The sequence below is a fragment of the Toxorhynchites rutilus genome, chromosome 3 (genome assembly GCF_029784135.1).
Source record: "Toxorhynchites rutilus septentrionalis strain SRP chromosome 3, ASM2978413v1, whole genome shotgun sequence".
Lineage (NCBI taxonomy): Eukaryota > Metazoa > Arthropoda > Insecta > Diptera > Culicidae > Toxorhynchites > Toxorhynchites rutilus.
The window spans coordinates 108,832,217-108,854,825 of NC_073746.1; the positions used below are offsets into that span (position 1 = coordinate 108,832,217).

Sequence of the window (22,609 nt, forward strand, 5' to 3'; positions counted from 1 at the left end):
TTGTTTATGAAACGAGGGGCCACTCAGTACGGATTGTGTGACTTCATGCACAAAGAAAAAAAAAACACTCACAGAAATAAAAGTACATATCACATTTTCTACCGTATTATTTTAAAATTCTACGCGAGCAAAATGGGATAAGTGCGATACACATACAACGTCACCGTTCTCCTTCCGTCAACTACTCTCTTGTACTTTTTTACCGGCGTCGAAGTTGCCGTTGAAGGTATATGTGAATGCGACCATACGATTTCCATGGGAAAATATTTGATGTTTTGTTCCTTTACGTTGACTTCACGGTGTAAGGCCGAGGACATAGTGAATACGATGCGATGCGGGCGCGGGCTCGTTCGCGGGAAAGCTGTTTCGTTCACGAATGCGGAAATCGAACGCAAACCGACCGGACCTGACATAGTAAACGCAATGCGATGCGGATTTCAATGTGGCGAAACTGTTTGTGGAGCGTTGTTATCATATCTGGCATCCTTGGTTGTTTACATGAGGAATGGAGTGGAATGAAACATCAAAAAACGCGCGATTTAAAGTGATCAGTATGTCAGAGCTGGAGGCCTGCAAATCAGCTCATCATGATGAACATCAGCTCACATCAGCTCAGCTCATCTAAAAGAGCTGTTCTTTATGAACAGCTCTCCAGATCAGTTATCAGTCTCAATGTCTGGTGGCGACTTTCAATTTGAGTCCCAAACTCGATAGTGTAATCTCTATCAGATTAGAACTAGAAGACACGAAGCCAATTTTAAAATGTTAAAATTTGAATGATATTTTTCACATCATATTATTAATTTACTTGAAACACGTATTCCTAACTCTTATTTAACCATTTGTCTGTACATTTCCGACATTTTTACTGAGACTTTTCATTTTAATATAAAGTTGTTTTCAAAAACAAATTTCTTATGAGATTTTTTTACTGCCTACAAACAAAAGGGGTTTTCATTTTAATAGAATACTAATTTGATACACAGACGTTAATTTTCATTCTTAATTTTAATTTTAAAAACGTGTTCATTCTGTCTGAAAGTCAATTATTATATTTGGCGCTCTAAACTAGTAAACAAATCTCAATGCCGTCAACGCGAGTATAACAGTTGAAAAGGCGGGGAACAAATGAAACCGAACTGATGTCATATGGAGGTACCAACAGAGATGCACGGAACACCAGGAAACGAACAAAGGGAAACACCAGAGAGAAAACTGGAGAATCACGGATGCTTTCGGAGAGCAAAGCAACAACACGCCTTTACTGAATGATATATATAATTATAAATTATTTTTCTCTCTTCAGTCAAGGTAGCATCATTAGGGTGCTCATCCATTCCCAAAACATTTGAGTGTTACAGCTCACACACTCTCAGCAATTCTACAGCTATTTTCCCTCCTGCATCATTATTAATATGAGCTGAAGAGCTGTTTGTTTTTTTGCGAGCTGTTCCGTGTCAACTCACTTCAAAGAGTCGATTCTTCGGAACAGCTCCAATAAATGCGATGAGCTCCAATAAATCGCTTCGCATCGCACCGCACCACGTTTACTATGTCCTTGGTCTAAGGAAATATAACGCGCGCCTCATTCTAGTGAGGGGCGTGTGATATTTTAGTTCGTACTGGCAGAACACTGTCGCGCGTTTGACTTTCGTTTATTCCGAGGAGCTCACTTCTATGATTAAATCTAATGGACTGCTGACTAATTACAAGAGTTTTCTTGATTACCATGATTTCCTTATAATTCTAAACGCCATTTCGGTGAGCTAATCTAGGGGCTGAGCAGTGGCGTCGAGTGAAGCTTTCGTACCCAGGGCGGAAGAATGTGTCGTAAATAAATACCAGAACCCCGTGGTTGTTGTGTAAAACAATCGTGGTGTTTTGACGTTGGATTACGTCTGACTGGAAGATATAAGTGCGATTCACATACAACATCCACGTCACGTTCACGTTCCGTCACGTAACGTTGCGTCAATTATTCTTCCATGCAATTTCTATTGAAGCATTCACATACACCAGCAACGGCAAGTCTAAGTTGCCGTTGCCGGTGTATGTGAATGTTTGTATAATAACTGCTTGGAAGAATAATTGACGCAACGTGACGGGACGGAACGTGAACGTGACGTGAAAGTTGTATGTGAATCGCACTATAGGGGGTAAAATGAAAATCAATGCACTAAACATGTGGGGAAAATGAAGGATTTCGAACACGAATATTTCTACGCATCTATTACGAATATTTTTTTTTTTTTTTTGAGATAAGCAATTGAAAAATTGTGAAATGTTCAGCATTGTCCAAACGCAGTGTGCCTCGTTTTGATTGGTCCAATTTGTGCTTCTCAAATGGGTCCGGAGCAACTAGAGTAACAGCGGAACATAATTTGAATACAAACAAAGGATCATATTGTAAACCGCTCCTTCTTGTGGTTGGCTGTTGCTTTCCGAAAACATCATTCTTCGCTTGTATCGTATGCTGGACGAGATGGACGGCGAGGGATCGAATGCCTTCGTCAAGGCGTGAATGTAAAGGAGTAGAGAGTAGAGGAGTTTTTGCCAAGGGCTTATCTCTATGGCTAGTGACGAATGAACTGAGAAAGTTTAGAGTCTCTTTAATTGAAAATCCTCCTCCTCCTCCGAACGGAACACTTTCGGTTCGGTAGTCGTCAAGACAACAACTAGTTCCAGCGAGTGACGAGTGGCAAAAGCAATCGAAAAACGGCAGCAGAGAGCAGTAGCAAAAAGTTTGTTTGTCATGCTAACAGCAACACCAGCTAGCATCCAGAATAAGGCGACATCGAGGGCGCTCAAAAATGGTTTAATAAGTTTTCTAAATTGCATCAAGCGAAAGTAGCGAGCGACGAGTGGCGCGCGGCGAGGGAGTGAAATCACAAAACGGCAGCGGGTAGCAGTAGCAAAAAGTTTGTTTATTACACAAACTGCTTCGCTTTTATAACACATCACGATTTTGGTCGTGACAAGATAGCGTGTATTGAGTGCGCTACACATACAATGAAAAGTCAGTGTAAAGTCAACGTGAGAGAACGTATCATTAAATATTTCCCCGTGGAAATCATGTTCGCATGTGTATCATAGTTTATTCTCGTACAGACGTTGATGGCGTATGTGAATGCATTCCAAAGATGTCATCTACATTTTTGAAAAAGCTAAAGAATATCGAAAAAGCTGGAAGAATCTATTTTTGTTTTTTCTCAATTTTGTTCATATTCGCAATAAAAATCACTGTAGAAGGTAGGGACATCATAGTGGGGTCAGAAAATAGCTTTTTAATTTTCCTAATCCTGTTTGTGATTTTTTGTTTTACATTTTATGGCATTTCGACTAATCTTGAATTTTCTTCATGCACGTCTACATAATTTTTGGGAGCTCGAATTCCTCGCATAGTTTTTAATCCTGTTCTACTTCTTAGTCTTGTTTTATTCAAATTGTATTATGAAAACAAGCGCAATTTTCAAGATGTGATCGATTTTTGATTTTCAATTTGTACCCCAATATGTTCCCGAAAGACGTAATTCTACGTCAAAAAATCAAGAGCATAGATTTATTTGATCATATGTACGGTGCACATATGATCAAATAAATCTTATTTACTCCCCAATGTTTTATCATTCTTCACGGAAAATATCCATCCACGAAAAACTTTTTTAACGGTTAATTAGCATTTATCTGAAAATGTTACTGCTTTCGAGGACTAAGAATACGACGGTTCTATAGTTCTTTTTACTATAAAATAATAGAAATAGGTCAAAAACAATTGCCATCTGTTAGAAAACAAACAGTTGCAGGATTTCATTAGCGTTTTGGCTCAAATCATCATGAAACCGTGAGTATTTTAAACATTGTTTTGTTTTAACCTGAGAGTTTTAACCATATACACTTCACACTTCAAATATTATGACACCATAAATTTGCTCGCTTATACAAATATGATTCGCCTAATGTTTCACCTCGATATGTACTCATCGGTATGATACACAAAAATCCGTCGCGAACATCAATTTGTGTTTCTTTGTTTGTGTACACGAACTGGTTTTAAACCTCGATTTCTTTTCTAAGCAACATGACTTCAGTGATAGCGCTTTTGATTGTAGAGAACACTGACATTTAAAATCGGGTTAAATGAAGGTTCCTAGCATAATTCCATAATTCCGCAGCATTTGACATCTATCCATTGTTTACCTTTTGCAAAATACAGTGCAAATCGTGACGCAATAGTGTATGCGTTCGACTGTTTTTTAATTGTATAATATACCAGCGCTGCGCCATATCGTGCAGAAGTCTCACGTATTTGTGCTCAGTTTTTGTTTGACAGTCGAGTTGGAGGAAGGCCCAGCATTAGGAAGAAAATTTCGCCCACAGACTAATTACTAGGAAAAGGGAAGGAAAAAAGCCCTCAACGAGCCACCCAGGAAGGGAAGTCAAATTATTGCTGGCTTTGGGCTGACGCGGCGATATTTGCATTTCTCTCGGTAGTGAAGTGGTAATAATAGTTGTCGTTAAGTGTGGTGCTGATTACTCAAGAAAAAAAAACAGCACAAACTGCTGCAGGCGAGATAATCTGCAATCTTCGGGTGATTTGAAGAAATTGTGAGATAAAAAAAGAATCATGAGTAAACATATGTATTCGACGGCCAATCTAACCGATGTGGAGCTCAAGGACCAGGGCAATCGAATGTTCTCATCCCGAAAATATGACGACGCCATCAATCTCTACACAAAAGCAATTGTAAGTGTGTTATTTTTCTACCCTTTTATTCCCCCGCACCAGCTTCACGAATTACAAAACGGAGCGATTGATTGGCTTTGTATACGCCTTCATTTTTCACACTTTCGTTTTTTAGATTAATTGTCTTGCGATTGTAATGAAGAGACGAAAAACCAATTTACTACCGCGATTCGATCGTAATATCTTAATTACAATATTTGGAACATGTTCGGAAATTGATCCTTTGTACTTATAAGCTTTCCGAGAATATTATTCTAGGAACTGAGAATTACAGTCCTCACTGATAAACAAATCGTTTGAATCACCCAGGGTTCAAGGTTACCATTACAATAATAAACGGTTCTTTTTCGATAAGACATCCTTAAACGCTGTTTGGAAACGTCTGGTGCTTATCTTGTTTATTTCAGATGATACGGATAACAGTTTCTTAGCAAAACCTGTACGCTAACTTCATTAAGACATGAAAACTGGTTCAAAATAAATTCTATTCGAGCGCAACTTGTTACTTCATCTCGAACATGTCGAAACATTGTTGATCGAGATTAAAACATATGAAGTAAGGGTAATGCTCTTTAGTATCGGTGAAAGGCAATGCGCCTTTAAACCTTACGCGACAAGATAGTTTGCGCGTTTATCTTTCCAATTCCTTCATACAACACATAACATTTTATCCAACCGACCGCGCCAGGTGCTGTCTATTACAAAATACACGCATCATTCGCTATATCCAGGTTTTGATAGAGCACGTCTTGATGATACTAAATTAAGGAGATAAAATACTGCAAGCCATCAAAAGCTTACAGTTTTCATTTTCTTTCGCAAATTCTCCAAAACTTTGTACTGCATTATTTTTAGCACAATTTGCGCATTCTATACCTCCCTCGAGACATTTACGCGAAACTTGACCCGGTAACGCACATTTCTTTGCGATTTCACAGAATGAGCCCGCTCCATATAAATATGCATTCTGTCTTTGTCAGTGCGGGGCTACAAAGTAGATAAATATCAGTTCAGAATATTGGACAAAAGTAAGAAACACGCTAGGCAAGCGTGGGTGGTCGTGAAAGCACGTAAAGAATAGAATAAAGGTTGGCAAAAATAGCCTGTTGTTTGTTTTCGAACGCAATGTTACGTATGAGCTGTGGCCATAATCAGTTTAGAATCTCGGAAGTGTGTTTTTGTTTTCGATGATTCGTCTTCCTAGAACATTCGGCAATTTTGACGTAGGACTACGTCTTTCATTTCTAGACTGAGGTGTAAGTTCAAACTTTCGAAAACGAAAGCGTTACGCCGGAGATCGAGATTTTGAGCGCTAATAGCTCCTAAACAACTGAACGAAATAGTACGATAAACACTTCATTCTAGAGATAAAATGTCTACGCGTTACAGGCTTGTTACTTTCTGATCCAAAAATTTTTCAATAGCCCTAAAATTACTTTCAAAACAGGCTATTGAAATCACACCAATCGGTATATAAGCGAGTGTCGCTCGGAAATCCACTCAGTTATAATTGCGCAACGATTGAGGTACGATTGCTGAAATGGATGGATGTTAACTTCAAAACCATGGAGCCAGGGGAAATTGGCATAGCAAATTAGATGCAAGCAGTGGGTACTTTTGTTCTCGTTTGCCTTTGGCAAATTGGAATGTTCCCCTAACACCGATTTCAAAACCATGGAGCCAGGGGAAATTGGCATAGAAAATTAGATGCAAAAAGCGAGTACTATTGTACTCGGATTGACTATGGATTTGATATGGTATGATACGGTGTAGTGAATATGATCAAAGTGGATATTATATTACATGTCGAAGAAATCACATTTATAAAAGCAGCGTTAAAAAATTTTTTGTTTGCGAATGCTGCAATCGATCGTCGTTACTGGGAAGTTGGAATTGTTCGGAAGGGGGTCTTATTTTCGCTGTGTAATTCCGAGGAGGAATCCATTCCTTCTCCAGCGTTAATAATCCTGCTCCGGATCAACGATGATTCCAATTGTCGGTGCTTGGGGAGTGGGTACTATTTGCGCTGGGTATTTCCGAGGAGGAATCGATTCCCCCTTTGAACGTTAATAATTCTTTTCCGGCTAAACGAAGTGGTATGATAATCACTTTATTCGAAAGATGAAACGTCTAAGATTTATATGCTTGTTACTTGTTGATTGCTAAGTTTACGTTAGTCCTACGCCCACCTTGCAGTTATATCAAAGATATAACCCACTTCTAGTTTTTTTTTCTTTACTGTTGGGTTCAAGGTAGCTACTGAAAACAAATGAAACAGAGCGAGTGCGGGTGACCAATACCGGCGTGGTGTTTCGAGTTGAAGCTTTGTTGAGTGGTTATTTGTATGGAAACCTGATTGTCTATGATACAGTTAACGGTTAAAACGCGGTCCTGATGTCAGATGACACCACTCGTTCATGCGCTGACGTATATCAATGACATATTCATCATTTGAGAATTGAATATTCAGTAGCTGCGATTACAGCGAAAAGCGTTTTTATTTCATTATACACACAACTTCTTACTTAAGACGAAAATAACACAGCATTGGTTTCAGTTAGCACAATTATATTCAAACTGCGTCCCGCGGGCTTCTGGTTGGCTCATCTGATGTTACGGGGCGGACTCGATTATATACAGTTCAATTTCTTTTCACTTTTTGAATCGAGTCAAAAAATTTTTTTTTTCATACACACAGTGTCGGACAAAACATTAAGACAACTGCTCAAGCAAAAAAAAAAGGAAGCGTCAAAACATCGAGAAAAAATAATCCAATACAGTGCTTCAATCCATTTATAATAATTTATTTGCATTCATTTAAAAAAAAATTAGCAATATTGACACGACAAAAATTAAGATTGTTTTCAAAATTCATTGTAAAATGATAAAAACAAGAAAATTCATACTGTAAACACGTCTGAACTGATCGTGATCCCCGATTTTTGAAATTAATCGTTCATCAGCTAATCGAATACTTTTTAGCACTTAAATAATTATTTTTTTTTATTTAAGCCATTTATTTTTACAGGCTCAGTTACATAGGTTTAAAGGAGACGAACTCTTAGCTATACTTTTATTAGTATATATCGACATGTTTCCTTGAATCTAGGGTTAATAAAGTAGGAAACCGATTACTCGCGGTCGACTCGAGATTAGAAGGGTGACATAGTTTCTTTTGGAAAAGGAGGGGATATAAGGATATTGTACAATGTTCACACTCGCATTCACACTCACGCTCATCATACTCAATTCTTAAATCTATTATTATATCTATTATGTATATACATTTCAGCTTATTCTATAGTTAGTCAGAAGGGAAACAGTCGCTCGCGAAGGAAAAAAAAGGAGAGGATAAGGGTGTACGGACAATCACACACAAAGATCGATAGTTTTAAGGAAAACATATATTAGGGACATGTAATCGAGGTCTAACCGAGCCAACACATCTCTCACCGGTACATTGGGCTGTCTACCTCGGGTCCGAAGGGAGTTTTCTAAATTCGATCTGGCAATAAGATACACCTCGCACGACCAAACAACGTGCTCGATGTCGTGGTAACCTTGGCCACAAACACAGAGATTGCTACTGGCATGATTGAAACGAAAGAGTAGCGCATCTAACGAACAGTGATTGGACATGAGTCGGGAGAAGGTGCGAATAAAGTCCAGACTTTTGAACCACGGTTTGAGGCTAACCTTAGGGGAAATTGAGTGAAACCACCGGCCCAATTCATCTTCATTCCATTTGCGTTGCCAATTAGCGATGGTATTTTTACGGACTAAAGAATAAAATTCATTGAAGGCGATTTGACGCTGATAAATGTCGCCCTCAATCGCACCTACCTTTGCTAATGAGTCAGCCCTCTCATTACCCGGAATTGAGCAATGTGAAGGGACCCAGACAAAGGTAATGACATAACAGCGTCTGGATAAAGCACTCAAAATTTTTCGTATTCTCTCAAGGAAGTACGGCGAGTGCTTTTCCGGCCTCACTGAACGGATAGCTTCGACAGAGCTAAGACTATCCGTTACAATGTAATAGTGTTCAACAGGTCGTGAGGCGACGCTGTCCAGCGCCCAATGAATTGCTGCCAATTCAGCAATATACACTGAGCAAGGATTCTGAAGACTGTGTGAGGTGCTAAAAAATTCGTTGAGCATTCCAAATCCTGTGGACTCGTTTATAGTGGACCCATCAGTAAAGTACATATTATCACAATTGATGTCCCCATACTTTTCATCGAAGATCGTTGGTAATCTGAATATCCATGGATATCTTGCTTCATGGACAGATCAAAATGCACAGAGGAATTGATGTAGTCAGGGAAACAAACACGGTTGGGAATATACGAAGAAGGATCAACCTGCATGGAGATGAATTCATGATATGAACTCATGAATCCGGAGTGAAAATTTGACTCGATAAATTGAAGCGATCTTTTAGTGGGAGTAGGCCTGCCAAAACCTCGAGACTCATGGTATGCGTTGAGGGCATACATCCCAACGCGATACGGAGACAAATATACTGAATTCGCTCGAGTTTAATGAGGTGTGTTTTGGCAGCTGATTGAAAACAGAAACTGCCATACTCCATCACTGAGAGAATAGTTGTTCGATATAACATTATAAGATCTTCGGGATGGGCTCCCCACCAGGTGCCGGTAATTGTACGGAGAAAGTTTATTCTTTGTTGGCATTTTTTACTCAGATACCTAATATGGGCCCCCCAAGTACATTTGGAGTCGAACCAGACCCCAAGATACTTGAATGACATAGCATGAGTGATCGGTTTACCCAAAAGTTGAAGCTTTGGTTTTGCTGGTCTATGCTTCCTAGAAAAAAACACCATCTCTGTTTTCTCCGTGGAGAATTCGATCCCAAGCCCAATGGCCCAGGTTGAAAAATTGTTCAAAGTATCTTGTAAGGGTCCTTGCAGGTCGGATTCGTTAAATCCTACGACAGACACCACTCCATCATCTGCAAGTTGTCTTAGGCTGCAATTTTGTGTAAGGCAATTGTCGATGTCGCTTACATAGAAGTTGTACAAAAGGGGGCTTAAACATGAGCCCTGGGGGAGGCCCATGTAAGAGAACCGACTTACTGCCGAATCTCCGTGAGAAAAGTTCAAATGTTTCTCACAAAGCAAGTTATGTAACATATTATTCAATAGAGGCGGCAGACCCCGAGAGTGTAATTTGTTTGACAAAACCTCTATTGAAACAGAATCAAAGGCCCACTTTATGTCCAAGAATACTGAAGCCATTTGTTTTTTTTTTCGGCGTAAGCCATTTGAATTTCTGAAGAAAGCAACGCAAGACAATCATTCGTCCCCTTGCCCCTGCGGAACCCATATTGTGTATCTGAGAGTAGGCCATTCGTTTCAACCCATCGATCAAGGCGAAACAAGATCATTTTCTCCAACAATTTCCGTATACAAGACAGCATTGCTATTGGGCGGTACGAATTGAAGTCGGACGCGGGTTTTCCGGGTTTTTGAATAGCTATAACTCGTACTTGTCTCCAATTATCTGGAACAATATTATGCTCCAGGAACCGATTGAATAAATTCAACAAGCGATGTTTCGCCACATCAGGGAGGTTTTTCAGCAAGTTGAACTTAATTCTATCCGATCCCGGAGCAGAGTTGTTACATGAAAGGAGAGCAAGAGAGAACTCTACCATCGAAAACTCGGAATCAAGATCGCACCTATCTTGTGAAATATCTCGAACAATTTTTTGTACGGGAACGGAATCGGGACAAACCTTCCGTGCAAAATTCAAAATCCATCGATGTGAATATTCCTCGCTTTCATCCGTTGAAGAGCGATTTCTCATGTTTCGAGCCACTTTCCATAATTTTTTCATTGACGTTTCTCGTGACAAACCTCCCACGAAATTTCGCCAATAAGCTCGTTTTTTCCCTTTGATCAAATTTTTGAACTGATTCTCAAGGGCTAAATACGTTTGAAAATTTTCAGGGGTTCCACGTTTCCGAAAAGCTTTAAATGCATTCGATTTTTCTACATAAAGCTTGGAACACTAGCTATCCCATCATAGATTGGGAGGCCTTCGGCGAATAGTGGAACCTGGGATGGGTTTCGTTTGAGCGCGAACTGCGCTGTCATAGATCAAACGAGAAAGGAAGTTATACTCCTCCAATGGAGGTAAGCCATCTCTGGAATTGATGGCTAGAGCAATCGCGTCCGCATATTTTTTCCAGTCAATGTGTCTTGTGAGGTCATATGCCATGTTTATAGATTCAGAAGAATTCGACCCAATGGTGATGGAAATTTTGATTGGCAAGTGATCACTACCGTTGGAGTCCTGGATTACATTCCACTTGCAATCTAACGATAGTGAATTCGAGCAAAGCGAGAGGTCAAGAGCACTTGGGTTAGCAGGAGGTTTAGGCACACGTGTTGTTTCCCCAGTGTTCAAAACGGTCATATTGAAGTTGTTACAAAGGTCATATATCAACAATGAACGATTGTCGTCGTACTGTTCCCCCCAGGCAGTTCCGTGAGAGTTGAAGACTCCCAAGATCAATCGTGGCTCAGGAAGGAGTGAGCACATGTCATCAAGTTGTTTGCGGCTAACCGCAGCTCTCGGAGGCCAATACAAGCTGACAATACAGAGGTCTTTGCCTCTGATGTTTGCATGACAAGCAACAGCTTCGATCCCTCCAATAGGTGGAAGGTCAATTCGAAAAAATGAGTGGCACTTATTGATCCCCAATAGTACCCCTCCGTATCTGTCATCGCGGTCCAAGCGTATAATATTAAAATCGTGGAAAGAGATATCATCTCGTGAAGAAAGCCAAGTTTCGGACAGAGCAAAAACATCACAATTGAAGTTATGAGTTAAAAATTTGAATGTATCCAATTTAGGGATAAGACTACGACAATTCCACTGTAAAACAGTGATATATCCGACCTCTCTATCTAAATTAGACATCAAGAGAGATAATCATTGCAAGGAGGGGCCATGTTTGCATTAATTGCTGTAAAATTGTCTTGATTACTGGAAGCATTGAGAAGACAAGGGTTCTGATGGAGTCGGAAACATTAAAACACTTGAAGATTTGATCCAAAAGGTCAGACAACTTTATAAATCCCGATTGGGAAGTTGAGCTGGACGGAAAAACAGGGACAGTTGGGGTTTTTGATGTCCCCTCGAGTGCTGGGTCGTTCGAAGGTGAACTATTCCCACGGAAGCCAGGAGGAACCTGATTTTGCTTGTCCGCTGCACTCGATATTTTAGGCATGCTAACAGGAGGTATCACCGATGGAACTTGTCGTTGAAGTTTGGGAGTGGACACATTTTTGCGCCGGGGATTCCCTTGGAAAATGAACGGTGTGCCCTCGTCAGCTGTGTCCGCTTCTACTTCGTCAACTGGCAACGTGGAGAAGACATTGTGTGTGGAGATTGGTTGTTCTTGTTGCTGTTCGGCCGGTGGAGAAGCGCCCTTTAAAATTTACACTTCGAGCGTTCCTTTAAAGAGCGTTTCTGTTTCTCCCAGTGACTCTTGTAAGTTTCACAAGCCGAGAGCACATGTGGAATTCCTCTGCAATATGGACACTTTTGCTCAGTCGCACTGCAAGATTTACCCACATGTTGCTCTTCGCAAGTGGCACAGCGCTCCTTGTTGGCACAATAAGCTGAAGTGTGACCAACTGACTTGCATTTTTGACAAGTCATGGGCTTTGGCACGAAGAGTCGCACTGGCAGCCCAATTTGTCCACCATAACGTAGTCAGGGAGAGCGGAATCAGCAAAAGTTACTCGAAACGAGTCGGACGGCGTAAATTTAGAGTTTTCCCCTTCCTGGGAGACTTTGCCGAGTTGTCGGCATTCAAAGATTTTGATTTTCATCAAAGGTAGTTTTTTAAATCGATAGGATCGGTGGGGTTTCGTCACTAAGTTTGTTAGGGGAGCGGTATATGAAAACAGTACGAAAGAAAGCAGAAGGGGAATTATTTGCTTGTGGCGTGAAAGAGCAAGACTGATCACGAGCGAGCTTCGGCACTAGCGTATTGTGTTTTGTTTACAAACAAAACACAGTAGACTTCCAAGATGGCTGAAGAGTGGTTTTAGCAAGTTGGCCCACTTCGGGATATACTTCTAAGCGCCTTGGTTTTTATAATAATTGCATGGTAGAATTATTGACGTAACGGAACGTGACGGGACGTGAACGTGACGTGGATGTTGTATGTGAATCGCACTTATAGCAGCGAGCTTCAAGTTCGTTTTTCTCGAAATCATAAAAATGTCACATGGTCCGATCTGACTTAACACCGACCAATTATTCTTTTCTATAAATCCTGCCGGTCATTTTCGTTGAACGTAAGCTAACGGGTCGTTACGTTGCCGGTGTATGTGAATGTTTTCATAAGAAATGCATGGTAGAATAACTGACGTAACGTGACGTAACGGGACGTGAACATGACGTGGATGTTGTATGTGAATCGCACTTATTCCAGAAAACGAGACGAGCAATTCATCTCGTCTCGTCTCGGCTTCAGTTACTGTCGAGACGAGAAAAACATTCTATCACAGTATACGAGTTTCATTGAAATGTTTTATTTGGTAGACTGGAGAGACTTCAGTCAGTTTTTCTCGATATGATCAGTGATGTCAGATGAGAAGACATGTTTTTATTTTGAGAAAAACTACAAACCTTTTAAAATTGATTAATCGATACTCTTTCCTCAGTGCCAAAATATTAAAATCATAACAAAAAGGAATAAGTATAAGGAAAAGAATATATTTTTTGGTTTCATTGATATTTTGACGTGGGACTACGTAAAGGTCACGAGTTCAATTCTCACTCCCGACATTCTTCCATAAATGGAAGTAAAAAGTGACGAACCAGTCAAATAAGTTGAAAATCACTATAATACAGATAAAAAACGTAGGACTACGTCTTACATTAAGGGTGCTAAATCAGAAAACAAGTCACGTTTTTATGAAATAAAGTCAACGTTAATAACTATTTTTGCTGCGAACGGATTTTAACGCTTTGCAAACCAATCGAATCGGAAACTTATACATTACAATCCCATAGTCTGTATATGGTTTAAATTGATGAAAATTGGCAGCATTTCCATTGCCCCATACATTTGTTCTGTCCATTTGTGTGCTTTCCCGAACAGCGCTGTCAATAACGAGCAACCTATGCAGCCGCTAGAATAGAAACAGTCGGAAACGAATGAATCGTTGGATTTTAAGTCTCCGTAAATTAAGGAAAAGAAGAAGAAGAATAGAATCAACGAAGGGGAACAGCGAAAAGAGAATATTTGCGAAGTGAGTAAGCTGTCGCTAGCGTATAAGTTTTGCATCTCCTCTGAGGAAAATTCTTAGAATATTTGCGTGCCCGAAACAACAAAGATCGCTTATTCTGCTCGTTTTGTGTTTTATGTTTTATGTCATCGCGTATAGCACAATATAGGACTAAAAATGAGGACAAACACGGAAAAAAATATATTTTAGCATTATTGAACTATCAATCTGTAAGTTCGTGTACATCACTGATCAGATAATGTGAAAGCCATGACCAAAACAAAATTTATTGGAGCCAATGTTTGTTCACCTAATAAACGATTTATCAAGAAAAGTTTTAAATCTATATGCCTGCATTTCCAATAAAGTGATTGTTTCGAATAACTCATTCTCGTTCAATTTGATGTGAAGACACTTTTCGTGCCATGTTAATATTGTCAAAACAGTCATCTGTCATCCTTGGATGTAAGTTCAATTTTTACATTTGGTTGTGTTGTTTGGAAAAGGCTCATTTGAAAATCAGTAAAATCTTGCAATTACCAAATTCAATTTGATGACTGCAGTTGAGAACATACATTGCTTATGCAATACTAGTTTAGCCGTGAAGCAATTTTTGAAGATAAAGGCGGAACAGATGAATACCGTTGCTCTAAACCAACAAAGTGAACAAACACATAATTTTACTATTAAGTGAATATATATACACAACATTGAAACAAATATATAATACTTGACAGAACATTTACAAGAAATACTAAATACAAAATACATAAATATGCACCTGTTACAAGGACTAACTTTTTGTCAACAGAAATCGAGCTCAGACACCAGGTAGATGCAATTTACTTCGATTTTTCGAAAGCGTTCGACAAGGTTACCCACGAACTTGCCATAGCGAAGCTAAGTTACCTGGGTTTTCCATATTGAATGTGTGAGTGGTTGCGTTCTTTCCTATTTGGGCGGTGGGCGTATGCAAACATCAATGGCTCTCACTCTCGATGTTTTTCCATCACATCAGGGGTGCCGCATGGAAGTGTTCTTGGGCCGCTTATCTTCGTTTTGTTCATAAACGACCTGAGCTTTCGACTGAATGCTGGAAAACTTCTCTATGCCGACGATCTGAAAATTTATAGATCAATAACATCTCATCTTGACTGTTCCGCGCTTCAGGTTGACGAAGAGGAGCTATGGCGGTGGTGTCGGGGAAACGGAATGAAATTTATTATCAAAAAATGCAAACCAGTGTGGTTCACCCGCAGGCAGTCCCGAATTGAATTCCGTTATTCAGTTTGGCCTGAAACTCTAGAGTGTGTTGATTCCATTCGCGACCTTGGAGTCGTCCTAGATCACAAACTGAGGTTCAATGAGCATATCTTCGTCACTACCTCTAGAGCGTTTGCTGTTCTTGGATATGTTCGTCGGTGCACTAATCACTTCAGAGATGTTTACGCAATAAAATCGCTATACTGTTCCTTAGTACGTAGCATTTTTGAGTATGCTGCCTGCGCGTGATCTTCGTTTCACAGCACGCAGATCATACGAAAGGATGATGATGATGTTGGATTAAAGAGGCTTTAAACTTTTCAGTTCATTTGCCTCTAATACGAAAGGAGGGAGTGCAGCATAGAGTCATTCGATATGCTCTCCGACAACTCCCTTGGACAGATCCAGAACATCTCTCCGACTACTGGAGCCACTGCAGACTGATCGCGTTGGAGTCGTTAGCTTCTAGGCGTGCCAACCTTCAAAAAATATTTGTGTTTGATCAAATCTGTTCATTGGAAATATTGACAGTTTATCTTTATTGTATAATGTATCATTCTATGTACCATTCCGACAACTACGTGAGCGTGATTTATTGTTTATCAATCGCCATAGGACTTCCTACAAATTTCATAACCCCTTAGATAATTGTTTCCGTGAATTCAATGACATATCGATTTTAACATTTCCAAAACTGTATTTCAAATTTCAAGAATTTAATATAAGGATTCAATCTGTGGAGTTATAAACAATTCAAGATGATGATAAATAAATAAATAAATAACGATGAAAACGATTATGTTGATGCAGTAAATAATGAAGATGTACCACCCCAACGACAGGTGAAGTTAAGAATGCCATCAAACAGCTTAAGAACAACAAATCAACTAGAAAAGATGGCATCGGAGCAGAATTCATCAAGTTGGGCCCGGAAAAAATTGGTTAATTGTCTGCATCGACTGATAGTCAGAATTTGGGAAACAGAACAGTCAACGAAAGAGTGGAAAGATGTGGTTATTTGTCCTATCTTCAAGAAAGGCAACAAACTAGGTTCACCGTCCTTAATGCCGCCTACAATGTGCTTTCCCAAATTATATCCCGTCATCTATCGCCACTTACAAACAGATTCGTGGGAGGTTATCAGGCCGGCTTCATCGAAGGGCTGTCTGTTACTGACCAGATCTTCACCTTGCGGCAGATCCTCCTGAAATTCCGTGAGCACAAAGTCCCAACGCATCATCTATTCATCGACTTCAAAGCCGCATAAGATTCAATTACACGGAAAGAGCTATGGAGAATCATGGACGAAAACTGCTTACAAGACTGATTTAGGCTACGATGGTTTAGATACAGTGCTGTGTGCGAATATCGGGTGGATTGTCTGTTTCATTCGAGTTCCACAGGGGGCTCCGACAAGGTGATGGTCTCTTTTGCCTGCTGTTCAACATTGCGCAACACCAAGTACATGCTGGCTTCCGAATCCGAGCACGACAGGATCTAACTAGGTAATAGTGTAGTGATCGACGGCGATGGGTCTGACAATGATACCAGCCGCGAGATCCGGAAAGGCAATATCGATGGGAGTCGTACCTACTATGGTCTCCACAAACACTTGAGGTCAAACAGATTTAGCAATCGTACGAAATGTTCTCTGTACAAAACGCTCACAAGACCGTGAGCCTACGGGCACGAAACGTGGACAATACTCGAAGAGGACCTACGAGCACTCGGAGTCTTTGAACACGACTGGTGTTAAGAACCATCTTCGGCGGTGTGCAGGAGGCGTATGGAGACGAAGAATGAAACACGAGCTCACGCAACTCATCGGCGAACCCAGTATCCAGAAAGTGGTCAAAGCTGGGTAATTGGGCGGAGTGGATAGACTAAGTAAAACAGGACATGGTGAGCACGGGGTGCCCGCGGAATTGGAGAGGGATAGCCACGAATCGAGTCAATTGGAGAAGAATTCTGAATCAGGCCATGTTGTTAAAACGTTAAGCCAAAATGAATAAATAAAATAAATAACAAATTTGCATAACACAAAAATCCAGTTCACGATTGTAGTTCTCCAACCTTGTGTCGTTCCAATTCTTGCCAATCATACCTCACCTGATCCAATCAGCTTTCTCGCTGGGATCCTTTCTTTATTTTTTCCTTGTGGGGAATGCTCGAACAGGATTCGATGTTTCTGATTGTTGAATGTGTCAGTTAATGCTCTGTACTTTTTATAAAAACGAGTATGTTGCTGTTACCAAGTGAATGGTATGAGTTTCTCAATGATACCTTATAGTGAAATAGGTCAAAGTCAAACGATCGATTTGCACCCATATGCGGGGGAACCAATCACCCAGTGAGGATATGTAAATTGAGATCATCAATCGAAACAAAAGCAAACTGTTTAATGATGTAATTATCGTCCACCTTCGATTCACGTTAGAACCATCTTGTTCTTTATTTATCATCTGTTTCAAATTGTATTAATTGAAAATGTTCATTTTGCGAACGTCAATCTATTACGTGTGTTGACATTAGCGTTAGCATGGAACTTTGCGTGACTAGAAAGTAACGGGATTTTAGAATCAGATTGAGGTGCACACTCATTTTCTCTGAGTTATATATCACATGTAAATGAACGTTTAAAAAAAATCTTCCTCTATAGATAAAAAATCCGACCAACGCCACCTATTTCACCAACCGAGCACTATGTCACATCAAGATGAAACGCTGGGAGTCCTCGTGCACCGACTGTCGGCGAGCGCTGGACATGGATCCCAATCTTGTCAAGGGCCACTTCTTTCTGGGACTCAGTCTGATGGAGCTCGAGTCGTATGACGAGGCGATCAAACATCTGATGCGGGCCCACGACTTGGCCAAGGAACAGAAGCTGAACTTTGGGGATGACATCGCATCACAGCTGCGGCTGGCTCGGAAAAAACGCTGGAACATACAGGAGGAAAAGCGAATATGCCAGGAAATCGAGCTGCAAAGCTATCTCAATAGGTAACCGATGAACATGTTATCATGCTAGGTAAAACGAAACTACTCATGCTATTGCAGACTAATCACCGAAGACATGGAAAATAGAATAGCAAAACTCAAACTAGATGACACGTTAAATGAAGAGGTTTTGAAGGAAGAAACCGTGAAACTTGAGGGCGAATGTGTAAGTAAAAACTGTATATCGTGTAAAGATTATTGTTATAAATTATCGTTTTCATCGCAGGAACACCACACAACCGAACTGAATAACATTTTCGCAAAAGTCGATGAAAGACGAAGGGTAATTAGCCAAAATCAATCACCGATTCTGTAGATTCTAATGACCGGTTATTCCAACTATTGTCTAGAAACGAGAAGTACCTGATTACTTGTGCGGCAAAATTAGCTTCGAACTGCTGGTGGACCCGGTCATTACACCGTCCGGTATGACCTACGAGCGCAAGGACATTGAAGAACACCTACAGCGGGTCGGCCACTTTGATCCGGTGACACGAGTGAAGCTGACCCAGGACCAGCTCATTTCCAATTATTCAATGAAAGAAGTAGTCGATGCCTTCCTAGCCGAAAATGAATGGGCATTGGATTATTAGAATAAATTATTGGCAATACACTCCGGACTCCAGGGAGAAAAAAACACACATACCGAAAGTAATAACTTACACGATTGTGAAAACTATTATTGTAGAGTACGGTTAGACTTTTCCATTGTTCTCTCCCGTTTTCTAACATAGAAACTTCGGATAGAACGAATCGATATAATAGAGGGGAATCGGACTAGTGAGGAGTGAAGAAATATATCCTCTGTTGATTTGACTGTTCCACGTTGTTATTTGTTTAGTTCGCAGCGCACCCCCTAACCGTTGTTCGATTTGTTGTTTGGATCAATGACAATGCTATCCTCAGAGCCAAGAAGCCAAAAGATCGCAATAAACTAGATGTGGTTTTCAAATTTCTTCGTTACGTGTACCGCTTATAGCGAATTTTTCGTCTCTGTGTATCTGAAAACAAAACGTTGTATATTGCATGAAACTTACTCTTATTTAATATGAATAAGAAAACAAAAACTCCGAGCTCTCCCTTCAGAGGGGAGAAAGCAAATGCTGCTGCAAAAAGTGATAGAAAGTATCATATCTTGTACGTCTAGAGTGATTATAGTTTCTAAATAATACGAGATGAGTAGTATTACAATTATGTTTCAAGCAAAAAATATTGAGTAAATAAAGCAACTTTATTTGGATCAGTGTCGTGTATTCTAGTAAAACCCCTTGATTCTTCGAAAGAGAGTACCGTGAGGTACCCTGATCCTGTTCATTTAAGACAATATGGGCCTGATCACCTGATTCTCGAATACACTTCACGGTGGAAACGGAATGAAACGTATCCGCGAGGACAACGGTACGGTGTCGACATCTGGATAAGAGATTAGTTTCCCACTAAACTTATCATTATAATATCAAATTATCTTCAGATGAAATTTTTGTATGAGATTATTATATCACATGAAGAAAACAAAGTTTTCCACTCACATTGAATACCAGTTTGATACGAAGAAGTTAATTTTCATTAATGATTTATTATTTGAAAAGCTCATTCTGCCTCATTATTATCTTCGACACTTCACTAACTCGTTTCCACCGTGAAGGGTATTGGAGAATCAGGCCCGAAATGATTTGTATGCAAGGTTATATGCACTTCATTTCGTTCTCATCGTGAAGTGACGTTTGTAATCAGGCCCTATATAACGTTTTTATACTCTAAAAATTACCACTCGTACGTGCGCAAACTTCAGTAAAACATAGTCCTTACATGGGGAAGAGCACATATTTACCTTTGAAAAAAAATTGAATAGTCTTTGAACCGTTGAAAAATAAAAATGCCTTACAAGAAGAAAATAGAAAAATTGAATTTTTTCGTCTAATACATACATAATTTATTATATTGAAAAAACTGCATGATCTTTCACATTAGGTCCCAAAAAGAACGTTTCTGGTGAAAAACTTACTAACTTGTTGAATTTTCAACAAATTTAAACAGAATTTTCTGTATGCGCTCTAAAATCGTGAATTGTTTACATAAAAATGACCCCTGGATCAATATCGTACACACAAAATTGAATTATTGCCAGATACCCTTAGAAGTCTTTGATTAAGAGATGATGATGATGATGGCCCACCTCATATCCCTACAAAGGTTTGAGCAGGACGATGTATCTCAGGGTGGGTTTAGACTAAGGATATATTCATGTGAAGAAATATGATGAAATTTATAGAAATCGCATCAACCGTTTAGACTAGCTTATATAATGAATATATTCATATCCTTTTCCAAACAACACAACCAAATGTAAACATTCAACTCATCCAGGGATGCCAGATGACTGTTTTGAATATATGAATACGGCACGAAAAGTATCTTCACATCATATTGAACAAAAATAAGTAATTCAACACAACTACTTTATTGGAAATACATGTACATAGATTTATATAGACTTTTCCTGATAAATCGATTTGCTAATCAATCAAATGAGAAGTTTTCTAAGATTTTTTTTATATGCTATACATTACAATCCCATTCCAGATGAGAGAGGGGAGTAATGCAGAAGTTTGTGTTTCATTTGTATGGCAGCCCCCATGCCCTTATAGAGGGGGTAGGGGTGTCGAACCACCATAGAAACATTTATTGCTCCCTAAAACTTTCATATACAAATTTTGGTTCAATTTGCTTGATTAGTTCTCGAGTTATGCAGACATTTATGCTTCATTTGTATGGTAGCTCCTCCTTAGAGATGGGAAGAGTGTCTATTCACCATAGAAACGTTTCTTGCCCCCTAAAACCTTCACATGCCAAATTTGGCTCTTGATTAGTTTTCGAGTTATGCAGAAATTTATGCTTCATTTGTATGGCAGTCCCCTTAGAGAGGAGGGAAGAGTGTATATTTACCATAGAAACGTTTCTTGCCCCCTAAAACCTTCACATGCCAAATTCGGCTCTATTTGCTTGATTGGTTCTTGATTTATGCAGAAATTTATGCTTCATTTGTATGGCAGTTTTTTTTTTTACCAAAATATATTTTTTATTAAGGCACATGTGGCGTTAGCCTGACGGGGCCGGGAGTCCAATATTTTGACAATTTTTGTCTTACAACTATGTTAGTAATATGTAACCGATTACTCGCGGTTGGCTCGAGGTTAGTATTACAAGTGTTCTCATAATTGTATGGCAGTTGTTCTAATTGACCTAACTTCAATCCACCACTACTACCCCACCCAGCAAACCTTAAATCGCATAACAAGCCTATATATATAACATCATATGCCCTTAAATTTGGTTGGCATATAATGCGCCTAACTGGCATATGCATGCAAAAGTGGAGGCCATATACGTACATGGCAAATGCTTACCGAATTTGTGTGGATGAATATGCGACTTTGACCGGCTATAATAGCGATTATGTTGAAATTGAATTGCGATCTAATATGAATATATTCTTGAATTGTCGAAGCACCAAATACGACTTTTGCCATACTGATATACGGTTTATTACAGACATAGAAAAAAAAACACATGGCGCAAAATATTTTCGTAAAATGTTTATTCTAGCCTCAAGAATCGCCATTTTTATATATGAGTATTTATGTTTGTAGAAATAATAATTGTTTGATTGACTTGTGTTGGGAGTGGAATATGAATGTTTAAATACAAACTGCATCAGCGTAATATACGCATATGATGCTGATTAAATATATTTTACCAGAGATGGTTTACCTCCATTGGAGGAGTATAACTTCCTTTCTCGTTTGATCCATGACAGCGCGGTTCGCGCTCAAACGAAACCCATCCCAGGTTCCACCATTCGCCGAAGGCCTCCCAATCTATGATGGGATAGCCAATGTTCAAAGCTTTATGTAGAAAAATCGAACGCATTTAAAGCTTTTCGGAAACGTGGAACCCCTGAAAATTTTCAAACGCATTTAACCCTTGAGAATCAGTTCAAAAATTTGACCAAAGGGAAAAAACGTGCGTATTGGCGAAATTTCGTGGGAGGTTTGTCACGAGAAACGTCAATGAAAAAATATGGAAAGTGGCTCGAAACATGAGAAATCGCTCTTCAACAAATGAAAGCGAAGAATATTCACATCGATGGATTTTTAATTTTGCACGGAAGGTTTGTCCTGATTCCGCTCCTGTGCAAAAAATTGTTCGAGATATACCACAAGATAGGTGCGATCTTGATTCCGAGTTTTCGATGGTAGAGTTCTCTCTTGCTCTCCTTTCATGTAACAACTCTGCTCCGGGATCGGATAGAATTAAGTTCAACTTG

General features: G+C 39.6%; 1 protein-coding gene across 1 annotated transcript; it reads left to right on the plus strand.

The window, feature by feature from the left end:
• Window positions 1–4,215: 4,215 nt before the first annotated feature.
• Window positions 4,216–19,525, plus strand: LOC129778344 (E3 ubiquitin-protein ligase CHIP). Its single transcript, XM_055785208.1, has 5 exons — window positions 4,216–4,744; window positions 17,945–18,285; window positions 18,343–18,448; window positions 18,509–18,565; window positions 18,633–19,525. The coding sequence occupies exons 1-5, from the start codon at window positions 4,625–4,627 to the stop codon at window positions 18,873–18,875; spliced, it is 867 nt and encodes a 288-aa protein (XP_055641183.1). The 5' UTR covers window positions 4,216–4,624; the 3' UTR covers window positions 18,876–19,525.
• The last annotated feature ends 3,084 nt before the right edge of the window (window positions 19,526–22,609 follow it).